This window comes from Dendropsophus ebraccatus, chromosome 15 (assembly GCF_027789765.1).
Source record: "Dendropsophus ebraccatus isolate aDenEbr1 chromosome 15, aDenEbr1.pat, whole genome shotgun sequence".
Classification (NCBI taxonomy): domain Eukaryota; kingdom Metazoa; phylum Chordata; class Amphibia; order Anura; family Hylidae; genus Dendropsophus; species Dendropsophus ebraccatus.
Genome location: NC_091468.1, coordinates 74,995,382 through 75,016,143, shown reverse-complemented (window position 1 = coordinate 75,016,143; position 20,762 = coordinate 74,995,382). Strand labels below are relative to the sequence as shown.

Here is a 20,762-nt window from a genome sequence, read left to right as displayed (position 1 = left end):
AGCCCCCCACTCAGCTCCCCATCCACACTCACTCAGCTCCCCATCCACACTCACTCAGCCCCCCCACTCAGCTCCCCATCCACACTCTCAGCTCCCCACCCACACTCACTCAGCTCCCCATCCACACTCACTCAGCTCCCCATCCCCACTCACTCAGCTCCCCATCCACACTCACTCAGCCCCCCATCCCCACTCACTCAGCCCCCCATCCACACTCACTCAGCTCCCCATCCACACTCACTCAGCCCCCCACTCAGCTCCCCATCCACACTCACTCAGCCCCCCACTCAGCTCCCCATCCCCACTCACTCAGCCCCCCATCCACACTCACTCAGCCCCCACTCAGCCCCCCATCCACACTCACTCAGCTTCCCACCCACACTCACTCAGCCCCCTCAGCTCCCCATCCACTCACTCAGCTCCCCATCCACACTCACTCAGCTCCCCATCCCCACTCACTCAGCTCCCCATCCACACTCACTCAGCCCCCCATCCCCACTCACTCAGCTCCCCATCCCCACTCACTCAGCCCCCCACTCAGCTCCCCATCCCCACTCACTCAGCTCCCCATCCACACTCACTCAGCTCCCCACTCAGCCTTCCTTCCACACTCACTCAGCTCCCCACTCAGCTGTCCATCCACACGCACTCAGCTCCCTATCCACACTCACTCAGCTCCCCATCCACACTCACTGAGCTCCCCACTCAGCTTTCCATCCACACTCACTCAGCTCCCCACTCAGCCTTCCATCCACACTCACTCAGCTCCCCACTCAGCTGTCCATCCACACTCACTGAGCTCCCCACTCAGCTTCCTATCCACACTCACCGAGCTCCCCACTCAGCTGCTCATCCACACTCAATTCCTCCATCCACACTTACAGAGCTCTCCACTCAGCTGCCAATGCTCACTCACTGAGCTCCCCATCCACACTCACTCAACTTCCTATCCACACTCACTCAGCTCCCCATCCACACTCAAAGAGCTCTCCACTCAGCTGCCCATCCCCACTCACCGAGCTCCCCACTCAGCTCCTCCATCCCCACTCACCGAGATCCCCACTCAGCTGTCCATCCACACTCACTGAGCTCCCCACTCAGCTGCCCATCCCAACTGAGCTTCCCCATCCCCACTCACAGAGCTCCCCACTCAGCTCCCCATCCCCACTCACTGAGCTCCCCACTCAGTTGCCCACCCCCACCCACTGAGCTCCCCACTCAGCTGCCCACCCCCACTTAACTGCCCATCCCCACTCAGCTCCCCATCCCCACTCACTGAGCTCCCCACTCAGGTCCTCCATCCGCCACCCACTGAGCTCCTCCATGCATCACTCACTTAGCTTCTCCATCCTATCCCCACTCACTCGGCTTCCCCATCTGCCACTCACTCATCTCCTTCATCCGATTCCAACTCACTTAGCTTCCCCATCCACTGGTCACTCGGCTTCTCCCTCCAATCTGCCACTCACTCGGCTTCTCCCTCCAATCTACCACTCACTTGGCTTCTACCTTCCATCTGCCACTCACTCGGCTTCCCCATCCGCCACTCAGCTTTTAAATCCACACTCACTCAGCTTCCCAACTCAGCTCCTCGATCTGCCTCTCACTCAGCTTCTTCATCAACCACTTACTTAGCTTCCCTATCCACCACTCACTCAGCTTCTCCACCCACTCAGCTTCCCTATCTGCCACTCACTCGGCTTCCCACTCAGCTTCCCCATCGGATCCATATATGCCACTCACACGGCTTCCCCATCTGCCACTCACTAAGCTTCCCTATCAGATTCCCCACTGATTCAGCTCTCCACTCACTCAGCTTCCCCATCTGCCACTTACTTGGCTTTCCAATCCGCCACTTAGTTCTTAATTCGCCACTCATTCAGCTTCCCCATCTGCCGCTCACTCACTCAGCTTCCTCATCCATTACCCACTCAGCTCCTCCATCCGCCACACACTCAGCTTCCCCATCCCCCACTCTCTCAGCTTCTTCATCTGCCGCTCACTTAGCTTGTTGTTCATGTTGGGTGAATAAACTAAGCCACTTTATTCACGTATATAGGAGTGCTGCCTTCTTCCTGTTTTAAGGAACTCATCTTCCCCATCTGCCACTCAATCAGTTTCCCTACATGCTCCCCATCCTCACTCATTCAGCTCCCCGCTCAGTCAGCTTCCCCATCCATTGCCCACTCAGCTTTCTTACCCGCCACTAACTTAGCTTCCCCCTCTGCTGCTCACACAGCTTTCCTATCCAACACTTATTCAGTTTCCCCATCTGCTAATCACTTAGCTTCCCCATCCATTACCCACTCAGCTTTCCTATCTGCCACTCAATCGCCTTCCTACTTAGCTTCCCCATCCGCCACTCACTCTGCTTCCAGCCCAGCTACCCCATCCCCACTCAAGCTCCCTACTCACTCAGCTTTTCCATCAGATTCCCACACAATCTGCTTCCCACTCAGCTCCTCCATCCACCACTCACTCAGCTTTCCCATCTGATCCCCATTGCCATTCACTCAGCTCCTCTGATCCCCATTTACTCAGCTTACCACTCATTCAGCTCCTCACTTAGTCTTACCATCCGATCCCCATCGCCTTTCACTCAGCTTCCCCATCTGATCCCCATCTCCACTTACTCAGCTGCCTACTCAGCTTCTCCATCCACCACTCACTCCACTCCCCACCCAGCTTTCCCATCTTCTCCCCACTAAGCTTCCCCATCCGCCACTCGATCAGCTTCTCTATCTGATCCCCACTTACTCAGCTCACCGCTCACTCAGCTACCCACTGAGCTTTCCTATCTGATCCCCAATTTACTCAGCTCCCCTCACTCAGCTTCCCTTTTACCGCTTTGCTATCTGCCACTTACTTAGCTTCTCCATCAGATCACCACACAGCTCCTCCATGCAGCACTTACTCAGCTCCCCACTCAGTTTTGCCATCCGATCCCCATCCCCACTTACTCAGCTAGTATGGACCTATAGCCGGTGTGTTTTGCGCCTGTAGCCAGTGTAGTATGTGCGTAGTCCAGAAGAATATCTGTTTATTGGGAATGTTTCCTTTGTCACTTGCAGATCCGGTCTCAGAGCAGCACTGGTCGTCTCACAGAAGCACAAGGGAGGGATTTATGAAGATGTGGCCCTGCCCCCTTTTCCCGGCCGGATGTGCACGCCTTAGTGAATCCATCCGGGCTTCCAGCAGGTGTAGATTTGGATCATGATAAATCAAAATATTTGCGGTGCTGGAGGAGGCCACGCACCCCAAGCTCCCCCTGCACGCCCATGGGAAAGCGGGGGATACGGAAAGCGTACACCAGGGAGAAGGGACGAATCTGCGTCTTCTCCCTGGCGTATGCCTCTAGCAGGACCTTTGTAAATGTCCCCCAAGATGTACAAAGTCTTCATCTTGATGAATTGTTAGAATAGTCTCATTAAAGGAGAAGTCTGGCGAAACTTTTTATTAAAGTATTGTATGGCCCCCCCAAAAGTTATACAAATCCCCAATATAAACTTATGACGGGAAATGCTTATAAAGGGCTTTTTTTCCCTGCACTTACTACTGCATCAAGGCTTCACTTCCTGGATAACATGGTGATGTCACTTCCTGGATAACACGGTGATGTCACTTCCTGGATAACATGGTGATGTTACTTCCTGGATAACATGGTGATGTTACGACTCCCAGAGCTGTGCGGGCTGTGGCTGCTGGAGAGGATGATGGCAGGGGGATGCTCAGTGTCCCTCCAGTGTCCTGTGTCCCTCAGTGTCCCCCTGCCATCATCCTCTCCAGCAGCCACTGCCCTCACAGCTCTGGGAGTCGTAACATCACCGTGTTATCCAGGTAGTGACATCGCCGTGTTATTCAGGAAGTGACATCGCCGTGTTATTCAGGAAGTGACATCGCCGTGTTATTCAGGAAGTGACATCACCATGTTATCCAGGAAGTGACATCACCATGTTATCCTGGAAGTGAAGCCTTGATGCAGTAGTAAATGCAGGGAAAAAAGCACTTTATAAGCATTTCCCTGTAATAAGTGTATATTAGTGATTTGTCTAACTTTAAGGGGCAATACAATACTTTAATAAAATTTTTCACTGGACTTCTCCTTTAATGTTTGTAGCTAGAGGTCTCCGGTCTATAATGTGATGTATTCATCATTTACAAAATTGCAGCTGATCTGCTCAGAGTTCACATGACTGTTTCCTGCGCTGGGAGGTCAGGGAACCTCTTCCTGCGCTGGGAGGTCAGGGAACCTCTTCCTGCGCTGGGAGGTCAGGGAACCTCTTTCTGCGCTGGGAGGTCGGGGAACCTCTTTCATGGGGAGAAAATTCCAGATAGCTTCCATAAGATGTCTCCTCTGTCCTTCTGTAAGAAGTGTCCATGTTGTTCCTGTAGTCATATATACACTTCTGTATACACCATACATCCACACCTCATTCCTCACTGTCTCAGCAGTTTTTGTCTTCTGAGCTCAGCCGGATCTCCAGTCCCATATACCCTTAGGGTGGATTCAGACTGAGGAATTCTCGCGGAAAATGTCTGCGGAATTCCATCAGCTGTCCGCCTGCACGGGCACGTGCTTTTCCGCCGGCTCCATAGACCCCATTCTATGGGCCGGTGTATTCCGCGATCCGCTGAAAGAAGTGACATTACACGCCGGCCCATAGAATGGTGTCTATGGGGCCAGCGGAAAGGCGCCCAGATGTGTGGGCGGACAGCTGACGGAATTCCGCTGACATTTTCCGCGAGAATTCCTCAATCTGAACCCGCCCGTACAGTGATAGCCAGCCCCCCCTCCAGGTCCTTGGTGTGGTCCTGTATATACACAGAATAACCAGCACCCTATATATACACAGTGAGGGCAGCATGGACATCACTAATGAGAAAATATATATATATATATATATATATATATATATATATATATATATATATATATATGTGTGTGTTTGTATACAGAGTGGTCTAGTAGGTGGACAGAAAATAACACCATTTATTGTGATTTATACAATTCTAGTTACTCACACAAGCAGAACACGGACAGTTGTAATGGCTTCTGTATTATTATTCAGAATACAATGTTCTCAGCACAGGAGCTCACACTGTTCTCCACCCAATAGATGTCAGGACTCGCATGATAGAAGCTTCTGGTGACTTTTTTTGAACAAATGTTTCAGCAACAAGTTGTGTATTATTTTCCGTACAGAGGCTTTTGGGTCGCGCAGTCTTCGGAGGATTGAGCCGGTGGCAGCGAACTTCTCACCAATGCAATAAATGGTCGGTCTCTTTGGGCTCGAGTACCAAATGTTTTTCAACCCAATTTGTTCTTCTGTTTCAGCATTCTGAGATTTTCAATACTCTTTTAAAAATCCATTTTCTTTGGTCTATATGTAAATGATTTGCCATTATGGGTTCTCTGAATTATCTAAGAAAGAAACAGATTTGGGGGAGATTTCTCTGAGAAACTGGCCCAGCTGCCCCCGGCAACCAATCAGATTCCACCTTTCATTTTCCAAAGAGTCTGTGAGGAATGAGAAGTGGAATCTGATTGGGTACTAGGGGCAACTGAGCCAGTTTCACTCTACACCATGTTTGATAAATCTCCCCCTTCCACCAACTTTTGCACCACCCTCTCTCTCTCTACACACACACACACACATAGAAAGAGAGAGCGCAAGCGCTGCACGAACATCACTACACTAAAGAAACATATCTATCGTTGAGCCTTCATTGAGACCGGCTTTCCTTCCACGTGACGCCACAGGTGAGGCCATGACCGGCTTTCCTTCCACGTGACGCCACAGGTGAGGCCATGACCGGCTTTCCTTCCACGTGACGCCACAGGTGAGGCCATGACCGGCTTTCCTTCCACGTGACGCCACAGGTGAGGCCATGACTGGCTTTCCTTCCACGTGACGCCACAGGTGAGGCCATGACTGGCTTTCCTTCCACGTGACGCCACAGGTGAGGCTATGATCGGCTTTCCTTCCACGTGACGCCACAGGTGAGGCCATGATCGGCTTTCCTTCCACGTGACGCCACAGCTCAGCCATGATCGGCTTTCCTTCCACGTGACGCCACAGGTGAGGCTATGATCGGCTTTCCTTCCACGTGACGCCACAGGTGAGGCCATGACCGGCTTTCCTTCCACATGACGCCACAGCTCAGCCATGATCGGCTTTCCTTCCACGTGACGCCACAGCTCAACCATGACTGGCTTTCCTTCCACGTGACGCCACAGGTGAGGTCATGATCGGCTTTCCTTCCACGTGACGCCACAGGTGAGGCCATGACCGGCTTTCCTTCCACGTGACGCCACACGTGAGGCCATGATCGGCCTTTCTTCCACGTGGCACCACAGGTGAGGCCATGACTGGCTTTCCTTCCACGTGACGCCACAGCTCAGACATGATCAACCTTTCTTCCACGTGGCACCACAGGTGAGGCCATGACCGGCTTTCCTTCCACGTGGCACCACAGGTGAGGCCATGACCGGCTTTCCTTCCACGTGGCACCACAGGTGAGGCCATGACCAGCTTTCCTTCCACGTGGCACCACAGGTGAGGCCATGACCGGCTTTCCTTCCACGTGGCACCACAGGTGAGGCCATGACCGGCCTTTCTTCCATATGACGCTTCCAGTGCTGTTTAATACATTCCAGGAATCTTGCAAGTAACCCTTTTTGCATATTCGTAAGGCCATATAGAATAGGTATGATGGAATTATCTCTAGTAATGGACTCTGCCTGTGTAGATGACATGTCACAGCCGCTACTCCTTTTTGAAAACCCCCTGATATTCTGATATCAGAAAACCTCTCCTGCTCTGGACAGTTCCTGACATGGACAGAGATGGCAGCAAAGAGCACTGTGTCACACTGGAAAGAACACACCACTTCCTGCAGGACATATAGAAGCTGATAAGTACAAGATGGATGGAAAGAATACATCACTTCCTGCAGGACATAAAGCAGTCATGGAAGGATGGAGATTTTTATATAGAAGTAAATTACAAATCTCTATAACTTTCTGACACCAGTTTCTTTTCACTGAAGTTCCCCTTTACATTATGGGATTACACAACTTGTTTTAGCAGCAGACTTGCTGATATGCAGTGTGTTTCCCCAGTGCTAACACTCTGATAGCAGCCTCGGGACTGAAGGGACAATATACGGAAGCATCGAGACTGAGGGGACGATATCCGGCAGCTTCAAGACTGAGGGGACGATATCCGGCAGCATCGGGACAAAGGGGGCGATATGCAGCAGCATCGGGACTGAGGGGGCGATATGCAGCAGCATCGGGACGATATCCGCCAGCATCAGGACACGGGACGATAACCGTCAGCATCGGGACACATGGGACGATATACGGCAGCACAGGGACTGAAAGGACGATATCTGGCGGCATCGGGACACAGGGGGCGCTATCGGGACACAGGGGGCGATATCCGGCAGCATCGGAACACGGGACGATAACCATCAGCATCGGGACACAGGGGACGATATACGGCAGTATCGGGACTGAAAGGACGATATCTGGCAGCATCGGGACACAGGGGGCGATATACAGCAATATCGGGACTGAAAGGACGATATCCGTCAGCATCAGGGCACGGGACGATATACGGCAGCATCGGGACACGGGACGATATACGGCAGCATCGGGACACAGGGGACGATATACGGCAGCATCTGGACACAGGGGGCGATATCCGACAGCATCGGGACACAGGGGGCGGTATCAGTCAGCATCGGGACACAGGGGGCGATATCCGACAGCATCGGGACACAGGGGGCGATATCAGTCAGCATCGGGACACAGGGGGCGATATCCCGCAGCATCGGGACACAGGGGGCGATATCCCGCAGCATCGGGACACAGGGGGCGATATCCGACAGCATCGGGACACAGGGGGCGATATCCGACAGCATCGGGACACAGGGGGCGTTATCCGGCAGCATCGGGACTGAGGGGACGATATCCGGCAGCATCGGGACTGAGGGGACGATAACCGGCAGCATCGGGACTGAGGGCACGATATCAGTCAGCATGGGGACAGAGGGCACGATATCAGTCAGCATGGGGACAGAGGGGACGATATCAGTCAGCATGGGGACAGAGGGGACGATATCAGTCAGCATGGGGACAGAGGGGACGATATCCGACAGCATCGGGACTGAGTGGACGATATCCGGCAGCATCGGGACTGAGGGGACGATATCCGGCAGCAACGGGACTGAGGGGACGATACCCGGCAGCATCGGGACTGAGGGGACGATATCCGGCAGCAACGGGACTGAGGGGACGATATCTGGCAGCATCGAGGATGATATCCGGCAGCTTCGGGACTGAGGGGACGATATCCGGCAGCATCGGGACTGAGGGCACGATATCAGTCAGCATGGGAACAGAGGGGACGATATCCGGCAGCATGGGGACAGAGGGGACGATATCCGGCAGCATGGGGACAGAGGGGACGATATCAGTCAGCATGGGGACACAGGGGGCGTTATCCGGCAGCATCGGGACTGAGGGGACGATATCCGGCAGCTTCGGGACTGAGGGGACGATACCCGGCAGCTTCGGGACTGAGGGGACGATATCCGGCAGCATCAGGACAAAGGGGAAGGTATCCAGCAGCATCTGGGCGGGTGCAGGAATCAGACACGATGGGCACATACACAGCGATCAGAGACAAATAACTCTACACAACTAAACCAATCAGTTTTATACATTGCAACATAATAACGTGACATCAAACCCACAACAACTGTATATACCGCAGTTTCATCGACAAATCTCCAATCAGTCATAACCGGAACAAGTGACAATGAACCAATCGGTGGGTTACGGTTACATCTAGAGATGAGCGAATCGCTCATCTAAACAAAGCAAATTGGCTTGATGAGCGGAATGCAGATGAAACGATGCGCTCATCTCTAGTTACATCATGACTGGTCGATCTCTGACTACGTGCTGGCAGTCAGGAAGTGTAAACTAAAGCATATCCAACTCGGGTGCAAGGCAAGTGTTTAGAGGAGTCTATGGCTATGTTCACATACAGTAATTTTGCAACCAAAACCAGGAGTGGACTAAGAACGCAGAAAGGCTATGCTCACACACTGCTGAAATTGAGTGGACGGCCGCCAATAAAGGAAAATAATTGCTGTCATTTAAAAATGGACGTTATTTGCCATTAAATGACGACCATCCACTCAATTTCAGCATTTTTTGTGAACATAGCCTTTCTGTATTTTCAATCCACTCCTGGTTTTGGTTGCAAAATACTGAGCAGAAATCCTGTGTGGGAACATGGCCTAATACATTGGAGATATCTGCTCTCCCACTTGTCCCATCCACAAGGTTTCCCTTCTCCTTTGTACTGGGAGCATGCGGTGCTGCGGTGCTGCAGTGCTGCAGGCTTCTTTTCTGCTTCTAGCACCGCAGCTACATTCATCAGCTCGTACATCCATTTATTTCAGAAAAGCTGCAGCCACTACAAAGGAATGGGAAGTCTTTCCGGCAGGCGGGGGGAAAATAATAGTACTACTTCCTGTTCCCCCAAAGCGTCACGTCACAGGCTCCAGGATCCCCACCGGAACTCATTTTGCCCTAAGTTGTGAATTCGTCATGAATCAGGGAAGATACCCGACCTGGCTGATGGATTGCCCGCTCAGCCAATCAGTGACTGCAGTGGTGACCGGCCCCGGTCACTGACTGCTTGAGCCATCAGCCGGGTTGTGACGTCACTGGAGAAGGAGATCCAGGAGTCCCGTAGTGGTAAGGCAGCGCTGCGGAGGCACGGGGGTGGGGTCTGACAAACTTCTCCTTTAATTCTCAGTGTGTTCATGCATATAGGCAGAAACAAGTACAAGAGAAGCCTGAATGATTAACGCACCGGAGAAGGGAAAACGCTTTGGAGACAAGATGGAAGTTGGAAAATGATGGACAAGATTTCTGGGTCACTGACTCGCTCTGTAATCCGCAGAGTGAGAAGCTGCTCAGTGCACTTGGCATGGATCAATATCATAGTCTCTGCGGGACTGTAGTGATGCATCCGGCTCTCCCCGCAGCATACGGATACATGACGCCGGGAGGTCTGGGGTACACTGTGCAGCTTCCGCTCCGCACGGTCCGTGGATAACAGAGCGCGTGAATGACCCCTTAGGGGTTAACAATCTACTGCTAAAAAAGGTATAAAAAACATCATTATGAAGGTTTCATCAACAAATATATATTTCGCTTTCTAGAATGTAGTAAAATAGACTTTAAGCGCAGATATTCGAAGTGTAAAGGTTCACAAAGGGTTTAACAAGCTGCATAGTTGCTGAGGAATGAGTAGAACATGGGTAACTTCAGGCGTTGTTGGTCCTTCCGGCACCAGCCGATCACGGTGCCCTCGCTGTTGGCCGTGTAAAGATGGTGGCCGTCACAGGAGAATGTAAGGCTGCAAGCACAACATATGGCTTAGATTATTTCACATTTAAATTTATTTTAATTATTAAAGGGGTTGTTCAGGATAAAATTACCTCTAACAGGGTTACCCAGCGATAACTTTCTGCCAGAGACAGCATCGCACTTGTCTCCAGGTCCGGCGGGGTTTGTAATTAAACTCCATTCACTTCAATGGAACTGAGCTTCAAAACCTGCCCCCAACCTGCAAGAGTGGTGCGGTCTCTGGAAGGAAGCAGCCATGTTTCTTCTAATGTTGGTTAACCCCTTTAATTCTGCTGCCGGGGCTGTGGGGGAGATGTCAGTGATGCATACTTACCTCTCCCGTTCCGGGCAGCCCGCTCTCGCCACTGCCAGCTATTTCATAACAACTGGAGACACACCGTTCCCTCCAGAAATGGATCTCAGCACAGTTTCTATACTGACAATGCTGAGCTGCCATTTCTGGAGGGAACGGTGAGTGACAGGATGTTTCGAAATCGTTGATAGCCCGGAACAAGAGAGGTAAGTATACACCACTGACTTCTCCCAGCCCAGCCTTATCCCATCCGTTCCCATCGTGTAACCTATCGTGTATCCCATCCGTTCCCATCGTAGATCCTATCATGTATCCCATCATGTATCCCATCTGTTCCTATCATGTATCCTATTATGTATCCCATCCGCTCCCATTGTGTATCCCATCCGTCCCCATTGTGGATCCTATTGTGTATCGCATCCGTTCCCATCGTGTATCCCATCCTTTCCCATCGTTTATCCCATCCGCTCCCATTATGTATCCCATCCGCTCCCATTGTAGATCCCATCCGTCCCCATAGTGGATTCTATCGTGTATCGCATCCGTTCCCATCATAGATCCCATCCGTCCCCATCGTGGATCCTATCGTGTATCGCATCCGTTCCCATCTTAGATCCCATACATCCCAATCGTGGATCCCATCTGTCCTCATTGTGGATCCTATCATGTATCCCATCCGTTCCCATTGTGTATCCCATCCATTCCCATTGTGTATCCCATCCGTTCCCATTGTGTATCCCATCCGTTCCCATTGTGTATCCCATCCGTTCCCATAGTGTATCCCATCCGTTCCCATTGTGTACCCCATCCGTTCCCATTGTGTATCCCATCCGTTCCCATTGTGTACCCCACCCGTTCCCATTGTGTACCCCATCCGTTCCCATAGTGTACCCCATCCGTTCCCATAGTGTACCCCATCCGTTCCCATAGTGTACCCCATCCGTTCCCATAGTGTACCCCATCCGTTCCCATTGTGTACCCCATCCGTTCCCATTGTGTATCCCATCCATTCCATGGGCTGTGAATCCCGTCTGGTGAGGCGCGCACGATTTGTTTAGTCCGCATATGGTTGGAATAATCTTCAGACACTGCGTCATCATGCTGATAAATCGGACCCATCTAAAGGGGCGGTGTCAGGAAAAAAACTCGGCCTATCCTGAGGCATGATGTGACATGTACGAGCATTTCTTATACTGAGAGACTCACTAACCCCCCATGTGCTGCGGTGTTTGATAACCTGTTGCCCTTTGTTCCTCTTGTATGGCACATGCTCAGTTCTATCACAGTCACATGATCTGTCCCATTAGTACTGGCAGGTGGTTATCACGTCACATGCAGCAAAGGGGATTGTGGGAAAGTGTCTGCCCTGTTGCCTGGCAACCACAGGTCACAAAGAGCAATCCAGGAAGTGATCAGACGCATGGGGAAGAAACCTAGCACAGTGATAGAAGCGGCTTTACTAAACACAGCTCATGTGTTCTCCTGTACATTCGAGTGTGCTACACACCTGATATATCGCCTTTGCTTCGTGACACCGCCCCTTTAAGTGTATGTTTACACCAACAATTAGCTTATTTTTCACCAAAATCATAAGCCAATTTAGACCATGCCCTTTCAATCCAAGTCACATCCCCTTTCCCCAAGGCCAAAAAAAAAGTGTAAGAATATGTCTGGGTCTCTCAGCACAGGTCTTGGTCAATGGTCTCCTTGTGCCGTATATATGTTATACATGTGCCGTATATATGTTATACATGTGCCTTATATATGTTATACATGTGCCGTATATATGTTATACATGTGCCCTATATATGTTATACATGTGCCTTATATATGTTATACATGTGCCTTATATATGTTATACATGTGCCTTATATATGTTATACATGTGCCTTATATATGTTATACATGTGCCTTATATATGTTATACATGTGCCGTATATATGTTATACATGTGCCGTATATATGTTATACATGTGCCGTATATATGTTATACATGTGCCCTATATATGTTATACATGTGCCTTATATATGTTATACATGTGCCGTATATATGTTATACATGTGCCTTATATATGTTATACATGTGCCTTATATATGTTATACATGTGCCCTATATATGTTATACATGTGCCTTATATATGTTATACATGTGCCCTATATATGTTATACATGTGCCTTATATATGTTATACATGTGCCTTATATATGTTATACATGTGCCTTATATATGTTATACATGTGCCTTATATATGTTATACATGTGCCTTATATATGTTATACATGTGCCTTATATATGTTATACATGTGCCGTATATATGTTATACATGTGCCTTATATATGTTATACATGTGCCCTATATATGTTATACATGTGCCCTATATATGTTATACATGTGCCTTATATATGTTAATACATGTGCCTTATATATGTTATACATGTGCCTTATATATGTTATACATGTGCCGTATATATGTTATACATGTGCCGTATATATGTTATACATGTGCCGTATATATGTTATACATGTGCCTTATATATGTTATACATGTGCCGTATATATGTTATACATGTGCCGTATATATGATATACATGTGCCGTATATATGTTATACATGTGCCTTATATATGTTATACATGTGCCTTATATATGTTATACATGTGCCTTATACACTCACCGGCCACTTTATTAGGTACGCCTGTCCAACTGCATGTTACCACTTAATTTTTAATCAGCCAATCACATGGCGGCAACTCAGTGCATTTAGGCATGTAGACATGGTCAAGACAATCTCCTGCAGTTCAAACCGAGCATCAGTATGGGGAAGAAAGGTGATTTGAGGCCTTTGAACGTGGCATGGTTGTTGGTGCCAGAAGGGCTGGTCTGAGTATTTCAGAAACTGCTGATCTACTGGGATTTTCACGCACAACCATCGTTTACAGAGAATGGTCCGAAAAAGAAAAACCATCCAGTGAGCGGCAGTTCTGTGGGCAGAAATGCCTTGTTGATGCCAGAGGTCAGAGGAGAATGGGCAGACTGGTTACAACCAACCGTTACAGCCAAGGTAGGCAGAAGAGCATCTCTGAACGCACAGTACGGCCAACTCTGAGGCAGATGGACTACAGCAGCAGAAGACCACACCGGGTGCCACTCCGCTCAGCTAAGAACAGGAAACTGAGGCTACAATTTGCACAAGCTCATCGAAATTGGACAGTAGAAGATTGGAAAAACATTGCCTGGTCTGATGAGTCTCGATTTCTGCTGTGACATTCGGATGGTAGGGTCAGAATTTGGCGCCAACAACATGAAAGCATAGATCCATCCTGCCTTGTATCAACGGGTCAGGCTGGTGGGGGTGGTGTCATGGTGTGGGGAATATTTTCTTGGCACTCTTTGGGCCCCTTGGTACCAATTGAGCATCGCAACGCCACAGCCTACCTGAGTATTGTTGCTGACCATGTCCATCCCTTTATGACCACAATGGACCCAACATCTGATGGCGACTTTCAGCAGGATAATGCGCCATGTCATAAAGCTAGAATCATCTCAGACTGGTTTCTTGAACATGACAATGAGGTCACTGTACTCCAATGGCCTCCACAGTCACCAGATCTCAATCCAATAGAGCATCTTTGGGATGTGGTGGAACGGGAGATTGGCATCATGGATGTGCAGCCGACAAATCTGCGGCAACTGTGTGATGTCATCATGTCAATATGGACCAAAATCTCTGAGGAAGCTTCCAGCACCTTGTTGTATCTATGCCACCAAGAATTGGGGCAGTTCTGAAGGCAAAAGGGGGTCCAACCCGTTACTAGCATGGTGTACCTAATAAAGTGGCCGGTGAGTGTATATGTTACACATGTGCCTTATATATGTTATACATGTGCCTTATATACACTCAGCGGCCACTTTATTAGGTACACCATGCTAGTAACGGGTTGGACCCCCTTTTGCCTTCAGAACTGCCCCAATTCTTGGTGGCATAGATACAACAAGGTGCTGGAAGCTTCCTCAGAGATTTTGGTCCATAGTGACATGATGACATCACACAGTTGCCGCAGATTTGTCGGCTGCACATCCATGATGCCAATCTCCCGTTCCACCACATCCCAAAGATGCTCTATTGGATTGAGATCTGGTGACTGTGGAGGCCATTGGAGTACAGTGACCTCATTGTCATGTTCAAGCAGAAATCAAGACTCATCAGACCAGGCAACGTTTTTCCAATCTTCTACTGTCCAATTTCAATGAGCTTGTGCAAATTGTAGCCTCAGTTTCCTGTTCTTAGCTGAGCGGAGTTGCCCCCGGTGTGGTCTTCTGCTGCTGTAGCCCATCTGCCTCAAAGTTGGCCGTACTGTGCGATCAGAGATGCTCTTCTGCCTACCTTGGCTGTAACGGTTGGCTATTTGAGTCACTGTTGCCTTTCTATCAGCTGGAACCAGTCTGCCCATTCTCCTCTGACCTCTGGCATCAACAAGGCATTTCCGCCCACAGAACGGCCGCTCACTGGATGGTTTTTCTTTTTCGGACCATTCTCTGCAAACCCTAGAGATGGTTGTGCGTGAAACTCCCAGTAGATCAGCAGTTTCTGAAATACTCAGACCAGCCCTTCTGGCACCAACAACCATGCCACGTTCAAAGGCACCAAATCACCTTTCTTCCCCATACTGATGCTCGGTTTGAACTGCAGGAGATTGTCTTGACCATGTCTACATGCCTAAATGCACTGAGTTGCCGCCATGTGATTGGCTGATTAGAAATTAAGTGGTAACATGCAGTTGGACAGGTGTACCTAATAAAGTGGCCGGTGAGTGTATGTTATACATGTGCCTTATATATGTTATACATGTGCCTTATATATGTTATACATGTGCCTTATATATGTTATACATGTGCCTTATATTATTAGGCGCCTATTATAAACTTTGTCCTCCCGATCCCATCCCTACTGACTGTCAGCTGGAAGCTCGGCCTCTTTGCTGAGAAGCATTGTCCTATATTCTGGAAGCACAGACAGATCTATGACAGGTCCCATATGTCTCCTGAACTCTATATAACAATGTCCGCAGTCTGGAAGCACAGACAGATCTATGACAGGTCCCATATGTCTCCTGAACTCTATATAACAGTGTCAGCAGTCTGGAAGCACAGATATATGACAAGTCCCATGTGTCTCCTGACCTCTATATATAAGTGTCAGCAGTCTGGAAGCACAGATATATGACAAGTCCCATGTGTCTCCTGACCTCTATATAACATGGTACCCCTCATATATCTGTCTGTGCTTCCATACTGCTTACACTGTTAGATATAGGACAGGTCCCATGTGTCTCCTGACCTCTATATGTCTGTGCTTTCAGACTGCTGACACTGTTATATAGAGGTCAGGAGACAAATGGTACCCCTCATATATCTGTTTGTGCTTCCATACTGCTTACACTGTGTCCTGACCTCTATATAACAGTGTCAGCAGTCTGGAAGCACATACAGGTATGTGACAGGTCCCATGTGTCTCCTTACCTCTATATAACAGTGTCAGCAGTCTGGAAGCACAGACAGATATATGACAGGTACCATGTGTCTCCATAACAGCCTCTTACAGTGTCAGCAGTTTGGCGGCACACAGGGGAATGCAGGGACTGTGTTGGGGACCCCCAGGCTGTGAGGCAGCTGCATGTACAGACGCTTTTACCTCACTATTGGCTTATTTGACTTCGGGAAGGTTATTTCACGAACCGGCTTCAAATCCCACGTGCTCCATAATCTGTAAAGGAAAGACAATAGGTAGAAGAGGAGGAAAACAATGCCTTTATATCATACTAGACCAGCAATATGTGACCTCTGACCTCTCAATTAACCTCGAAACCCAGCCAGTTAAACGTCGACTTCTCCACCATCCTGGACAATGGCAAATGGTGCTATTAAAGGGGTCCTCCAAGATAAAATAACTTGTAAGAGAGGACAGGATGCGACCTCTGTGACCCCAGACACCTCGGTATCGGTCTGCAGCTCTTTTCTATTCATTCCTATGGAGCAGACCAGCACAGCGCTCGGCTCTCTCCAGCAGCTCCATAGGAATGAATAGAGCTGCGGGTCATGTGCTGTACCCATAACATAGGAGCCTGGGGGACAGAGGTCAGAACCCCCCATTATCTTTTACTTGTAAGTTATTTTATCTTGGAGTGCCCCTTTAATCTCAACCCTCATAGGTATCATCATTAACCTCTTCCTGCTCTGTGATGTACAGTATGAGGTGGAGGCTTAGTCCTGTATGTCAGTCAGCAGAGACAGGGAGGAGGCCTGCATGCTGCGGCTCAGCATCACCCCTCCCAGTCACCCCTCTGCCTGCACCGACCTGTCAGGCTCCCTTTAAGGGGGGGCAGGTTTGGGTCATGTGCTCTGGTCATGTAATCGAGAAATTCTGGTCAGAAGTATTTGAGGAGCTACAAAAAGAGAGAGTTATTAAACCAGTATTGGGAGATAACGGAGAGAGGAGGAAACGGGGAGGTCGTATGGAGAGGGAGAGAGGAGGAAGATGGTTGAGAGGCCGAAGACAAGAGGGAAATTGCTTTTAGTTTTATTTCTATTCTTATTCATTTAACCTTTTTTTTTCCCCTTTTCCTTCTGGTTCTTGTCCCGGCTGACCATAGGGGGAGGGTGACCGGGTGACCAGGTGACCAGGGGAGGAAGGTGACTGGGGAGGAGGAGGGTGACCAGGTGACAAGGGGAGGAGGGTGACCGGGGGAGGAGGAGGGTGACCGGGGGAGGAGGAGGGTGACCGGGGGAGGAGGAGGGTGACCGGGGGAGGAGGAGGGTGACCAGAGGGGGAGGGTGACCGGGGGAGGGGGAGGGTGACCGGGGGAGGAGGAGGGTGACCGGGGGAGGAGGAGGGTGACCAGGGGAGGAGGAGGAGGGTGACCAGAGGGGGAGGGTGACCAGGTGACCAGGGGAGGAGGGTGACCGGGGGAGGAGGAGGGTGACCAGGGGAGGAGGAGGAGGGTGACCAGAGGGGGAGGGTGACCAGGTGACCAGGGGAGGAGGGTGACCGGGGGAGGAGGAGGGTGACCAGGGGAGGAGGAGGGTCACCAGGGGAGGAGCAGGGTGACCAGAGGAGGAGGGTGACCAGAGGGGGAGGGTGACCAGGGGAGGAGGAGGGTGACCAGAGGGGGAGGGTGACCGGGGGAGGAGGAGGGTGACCAGGGGAGGAGGGTGACCGGGGGAGGAGGAGGGTGACCAGAGGGGGAGGAGGGTGACCAGAGGGGGAGGAGGAGGGTGACCAGAGGGGGAGGGTGACCGGGGGAGGAGGAGGGTGACCGGGGGAGGAGGAGGGTGACCAGAGGGGGAGGAGGAGGGTGACCAGAGGGGGAGGGTGACCAGGGGAGGAGGGTGACCGGGGGGGGAGGAGGGTGACCGGGGGAGGAGGAGGGTGACCGGGGGGGGAGGAGGGTGACCGGGGGAGGAGGAGGGTGACCGGGGGAGGAGGAGGGTGACCGGGGGAGGAGGAGGGTGACCGGGGGAGGAGGAGGGTGACCGGGGGAGGAGGAGGGTGACAAGGGGAGGAGGAGGGTGACCGGGGGAGGAGGAGGGTGACCGGGGGAGGAGGAGGGTGACCAGAGGAGGAGGGTGACCAGAGGGGGAGGGTGACCAGGGGAGGAGGAGGGTGACCGGGGGAGGAGGAGGGTGACCGGGGGAGGAGGAGGGTGACCAGAGGAGGAGGGTGACCAGAGGGGGAGGGTGACCAGGGGAGGAGGAGGGTGACCAGAGGGGGAGGGTGACCGGGGGAGGAGGAGGGTGACCAGAGGGGGAGGAGGGTGACCAGAGGGGGAGGGTGACCAGGGGAGGAGGAGGGTGACCAGGGGGAGGAGGAGGGTGACCAGGGGAGGAGGGTGACCGGGGGAGGAGGAGGGTGACCAGAGGAGGAGGGTGACCAGAGGGGGAGGGTGACCGGGGGAGGAGGGTGACCAGGGGAGGAGGAGGGTGACCAGGGGAGGAGGAGGGTGACCGGGGGAGGAGGAGGGTGACCGGGGGAGGAGGAGGGTGACCGGGGGAGGAGGAGGGTGACCAGAGGGGTAGGGTGACCGGGGGAGGAGGAGGGTGACCAGAGGGGGAGGGTGACCAGGTGACCAGGGGAGGAGGGTGACCAGGTGACCAGGGGAGGAGGGTGACCGGGGGAGGAGGGTGACCGGGGGAGGAGGGTGACCGGGGGGGGGAGGAGGGTGACCGGGGGAGGAGGGTGACCAGGGGAGGAGGAGGGTGACCGGGGGAGGAGGAGGGTGACCGGGGGAGGAGGAGGGTGACCAGAGGGGTAGGGTGACCGGGGGAGGAGGAGGGTGACCAGAGGGGGAGGGTGACCAGGTGACCAGGGGAGGAGGGTGACCAGGTGACCAGGGGAGGAGGGTGACCGGGGGGGGAGGGTGACCGGGGGAGGAGGGTGACCGGGGGAGGAGGAGGGTGACCGGGGGGGGGAGGAGGGGGACCGGGGGAGGAGGAGGGTGACCAGAGGGGGAGGAGGGTGACCAGAGGGGGAGGGTGACCAGGGGAGGAGGAGGGCGACCAGGGGAGGAGGAAGACCGGGGGAGGAGGAGGGTGACCAGAGGGGGAGGGTGGCCGGGGGAGGGGGAGGGTGACCGGGGGAGGAGGAGGGTGAGTGGGGGAGGAGGAGGGTGACCAGGGGAGGAGGGTGACCGGGGGAGGAGGAGGGTGACCAGAGGGGGAGGAGGAGGGTGACCAGAGGGGGAGGGTGACCAGGGGAGGAGGAGGGTGACCAGGGGAGGAGGAGGGTGACCAGGGGAGGAGGGTGACCAGGGGAGGAGGGTGACCGGGGGAGGAGGAGGGTGACCAGGGGAGGAGGAGGGTGACCAGAGGGGGAGGGTGACCGGGGGGGGGGGGGTGACCGGGGGAGGAGGGTGACCGGGGGAGGAGGAGGGTGACCGGGGGAGGAGGAGGGTGACCGGGGGAGGAGGAGGGTGACCAGAGGGGTAGGGTGACCGGGGGAGGAGGAGGGTGACCAGAGGGGGAGGGTGACCAGGTGACCAGGGGAGGAGGGTGACCAGGTGACCAGGGGAGGAGGGTGACCGGGGGAGGAGGAGGGTGACCAGAGGGGGAGGAGGGTGACCAGAGGGGGAGGAGGGTGACCAGAGGGGGAGGAGGGTGACCAGAGGGGGAGGGTGACCAGGGGAGGAGGAGGGCGACCAGGGGAGGAGGAAGACCGGGGGAGGAGGAGGGTGACCAGAGGGGGAGGGTGACCGGGGGAGGAGGAGGGTGACCGGGGGAGGAGGAGGGTGAGTGGGGGAGGAGGAGGGTGACCAGGGGAGGAGGGGGGTGACCAGGGGAGGAGGGGGGTGACCAGGGGAGGAGGGGGGTGACCAGGGGAGGAGGAGGGTGACCAGGGGAGGAGGAGGGTGACCAGAGGGGGAGGGTGACCAGAGGGGGAGGGTGACCAGAGGGGGAGGAGGGTGGCCGGGGGAGGAGGGTGGCCAGGTGAGGAGGGTGGCCAGGTGAGGAGGGTGACCAGGTGACCAGGGGAGGAGGAGGGTGACTAGGGGAGGAGGGTGACCAGGGGAGGAGGAGGGTGACTAGGGGAGGAGGGTGACCGGGGGAGGAGGAGGGTGACCGGGGGAGGAGGGTGACCAGGTGACCAGGGGAGGAGGAGGGTGACTAGGGGAGGAGGGTGACCGGAGGAGGAGGGTGACTAGGGGAGGAGGGTGACCGGGGGAGGAGGGTGACCAGGGGAGAAGGGTGACCAGGGGGGGAGGGTGACCAGGGGAGGAGGAGGGTGACCAGGGGAAGAGTAGGGTGACCAGGGGAACAGGAGGGTGACCAGAGGGGGAGGGTGACCAGGGGGGGGGGGGAGGGTGACCAGGGGAGAAAGTGACCAGGCTGACCGGGGGGGAGGGTGACCAGGCTGACTGGGGGGAGAGTGACCAGAGGAGGAGGGTGACCAGGGGGGGAGGGTGTAAATTGTATAAAGTTATATCGGTGGTAAAGCAAGTTTACTTTAGTTATGTGTTTGGAA

General features: G+C 52.9%; 1 protein-coding gene across 1 annotated transcript in view; it reads right to left on the bottom strand.

The window, feature by feature from the left end:
* Positions 1 to 8,711: 8,711 nt before the first annotated feature.
* Positions 8,712 to 20,762, bottom strand: part of LYST (lysosomal trafficking regulator) — a 442,781-nt gene continuing 430,730 nt past the window's right edge. Inside the window, exons 50-51 of the mRNA XM_069954584.1 lie at positions 16,440 to 16,511; positions 8,712 to 10,445 (exon numbers count right to left, since the gene is read on the bottom strand). Coding sequence (XP_069810685.1) covers positions 10,307 to 10,445; positions 16,440 to 16,511 — 211 coding nt within the window. The 3' untranslated portion in view covers positions 8,712 to 10,306. The remainder of the gene's footprint in view (positions 10,446 to 16,439; positions 16,512 to 20,762) is intronic.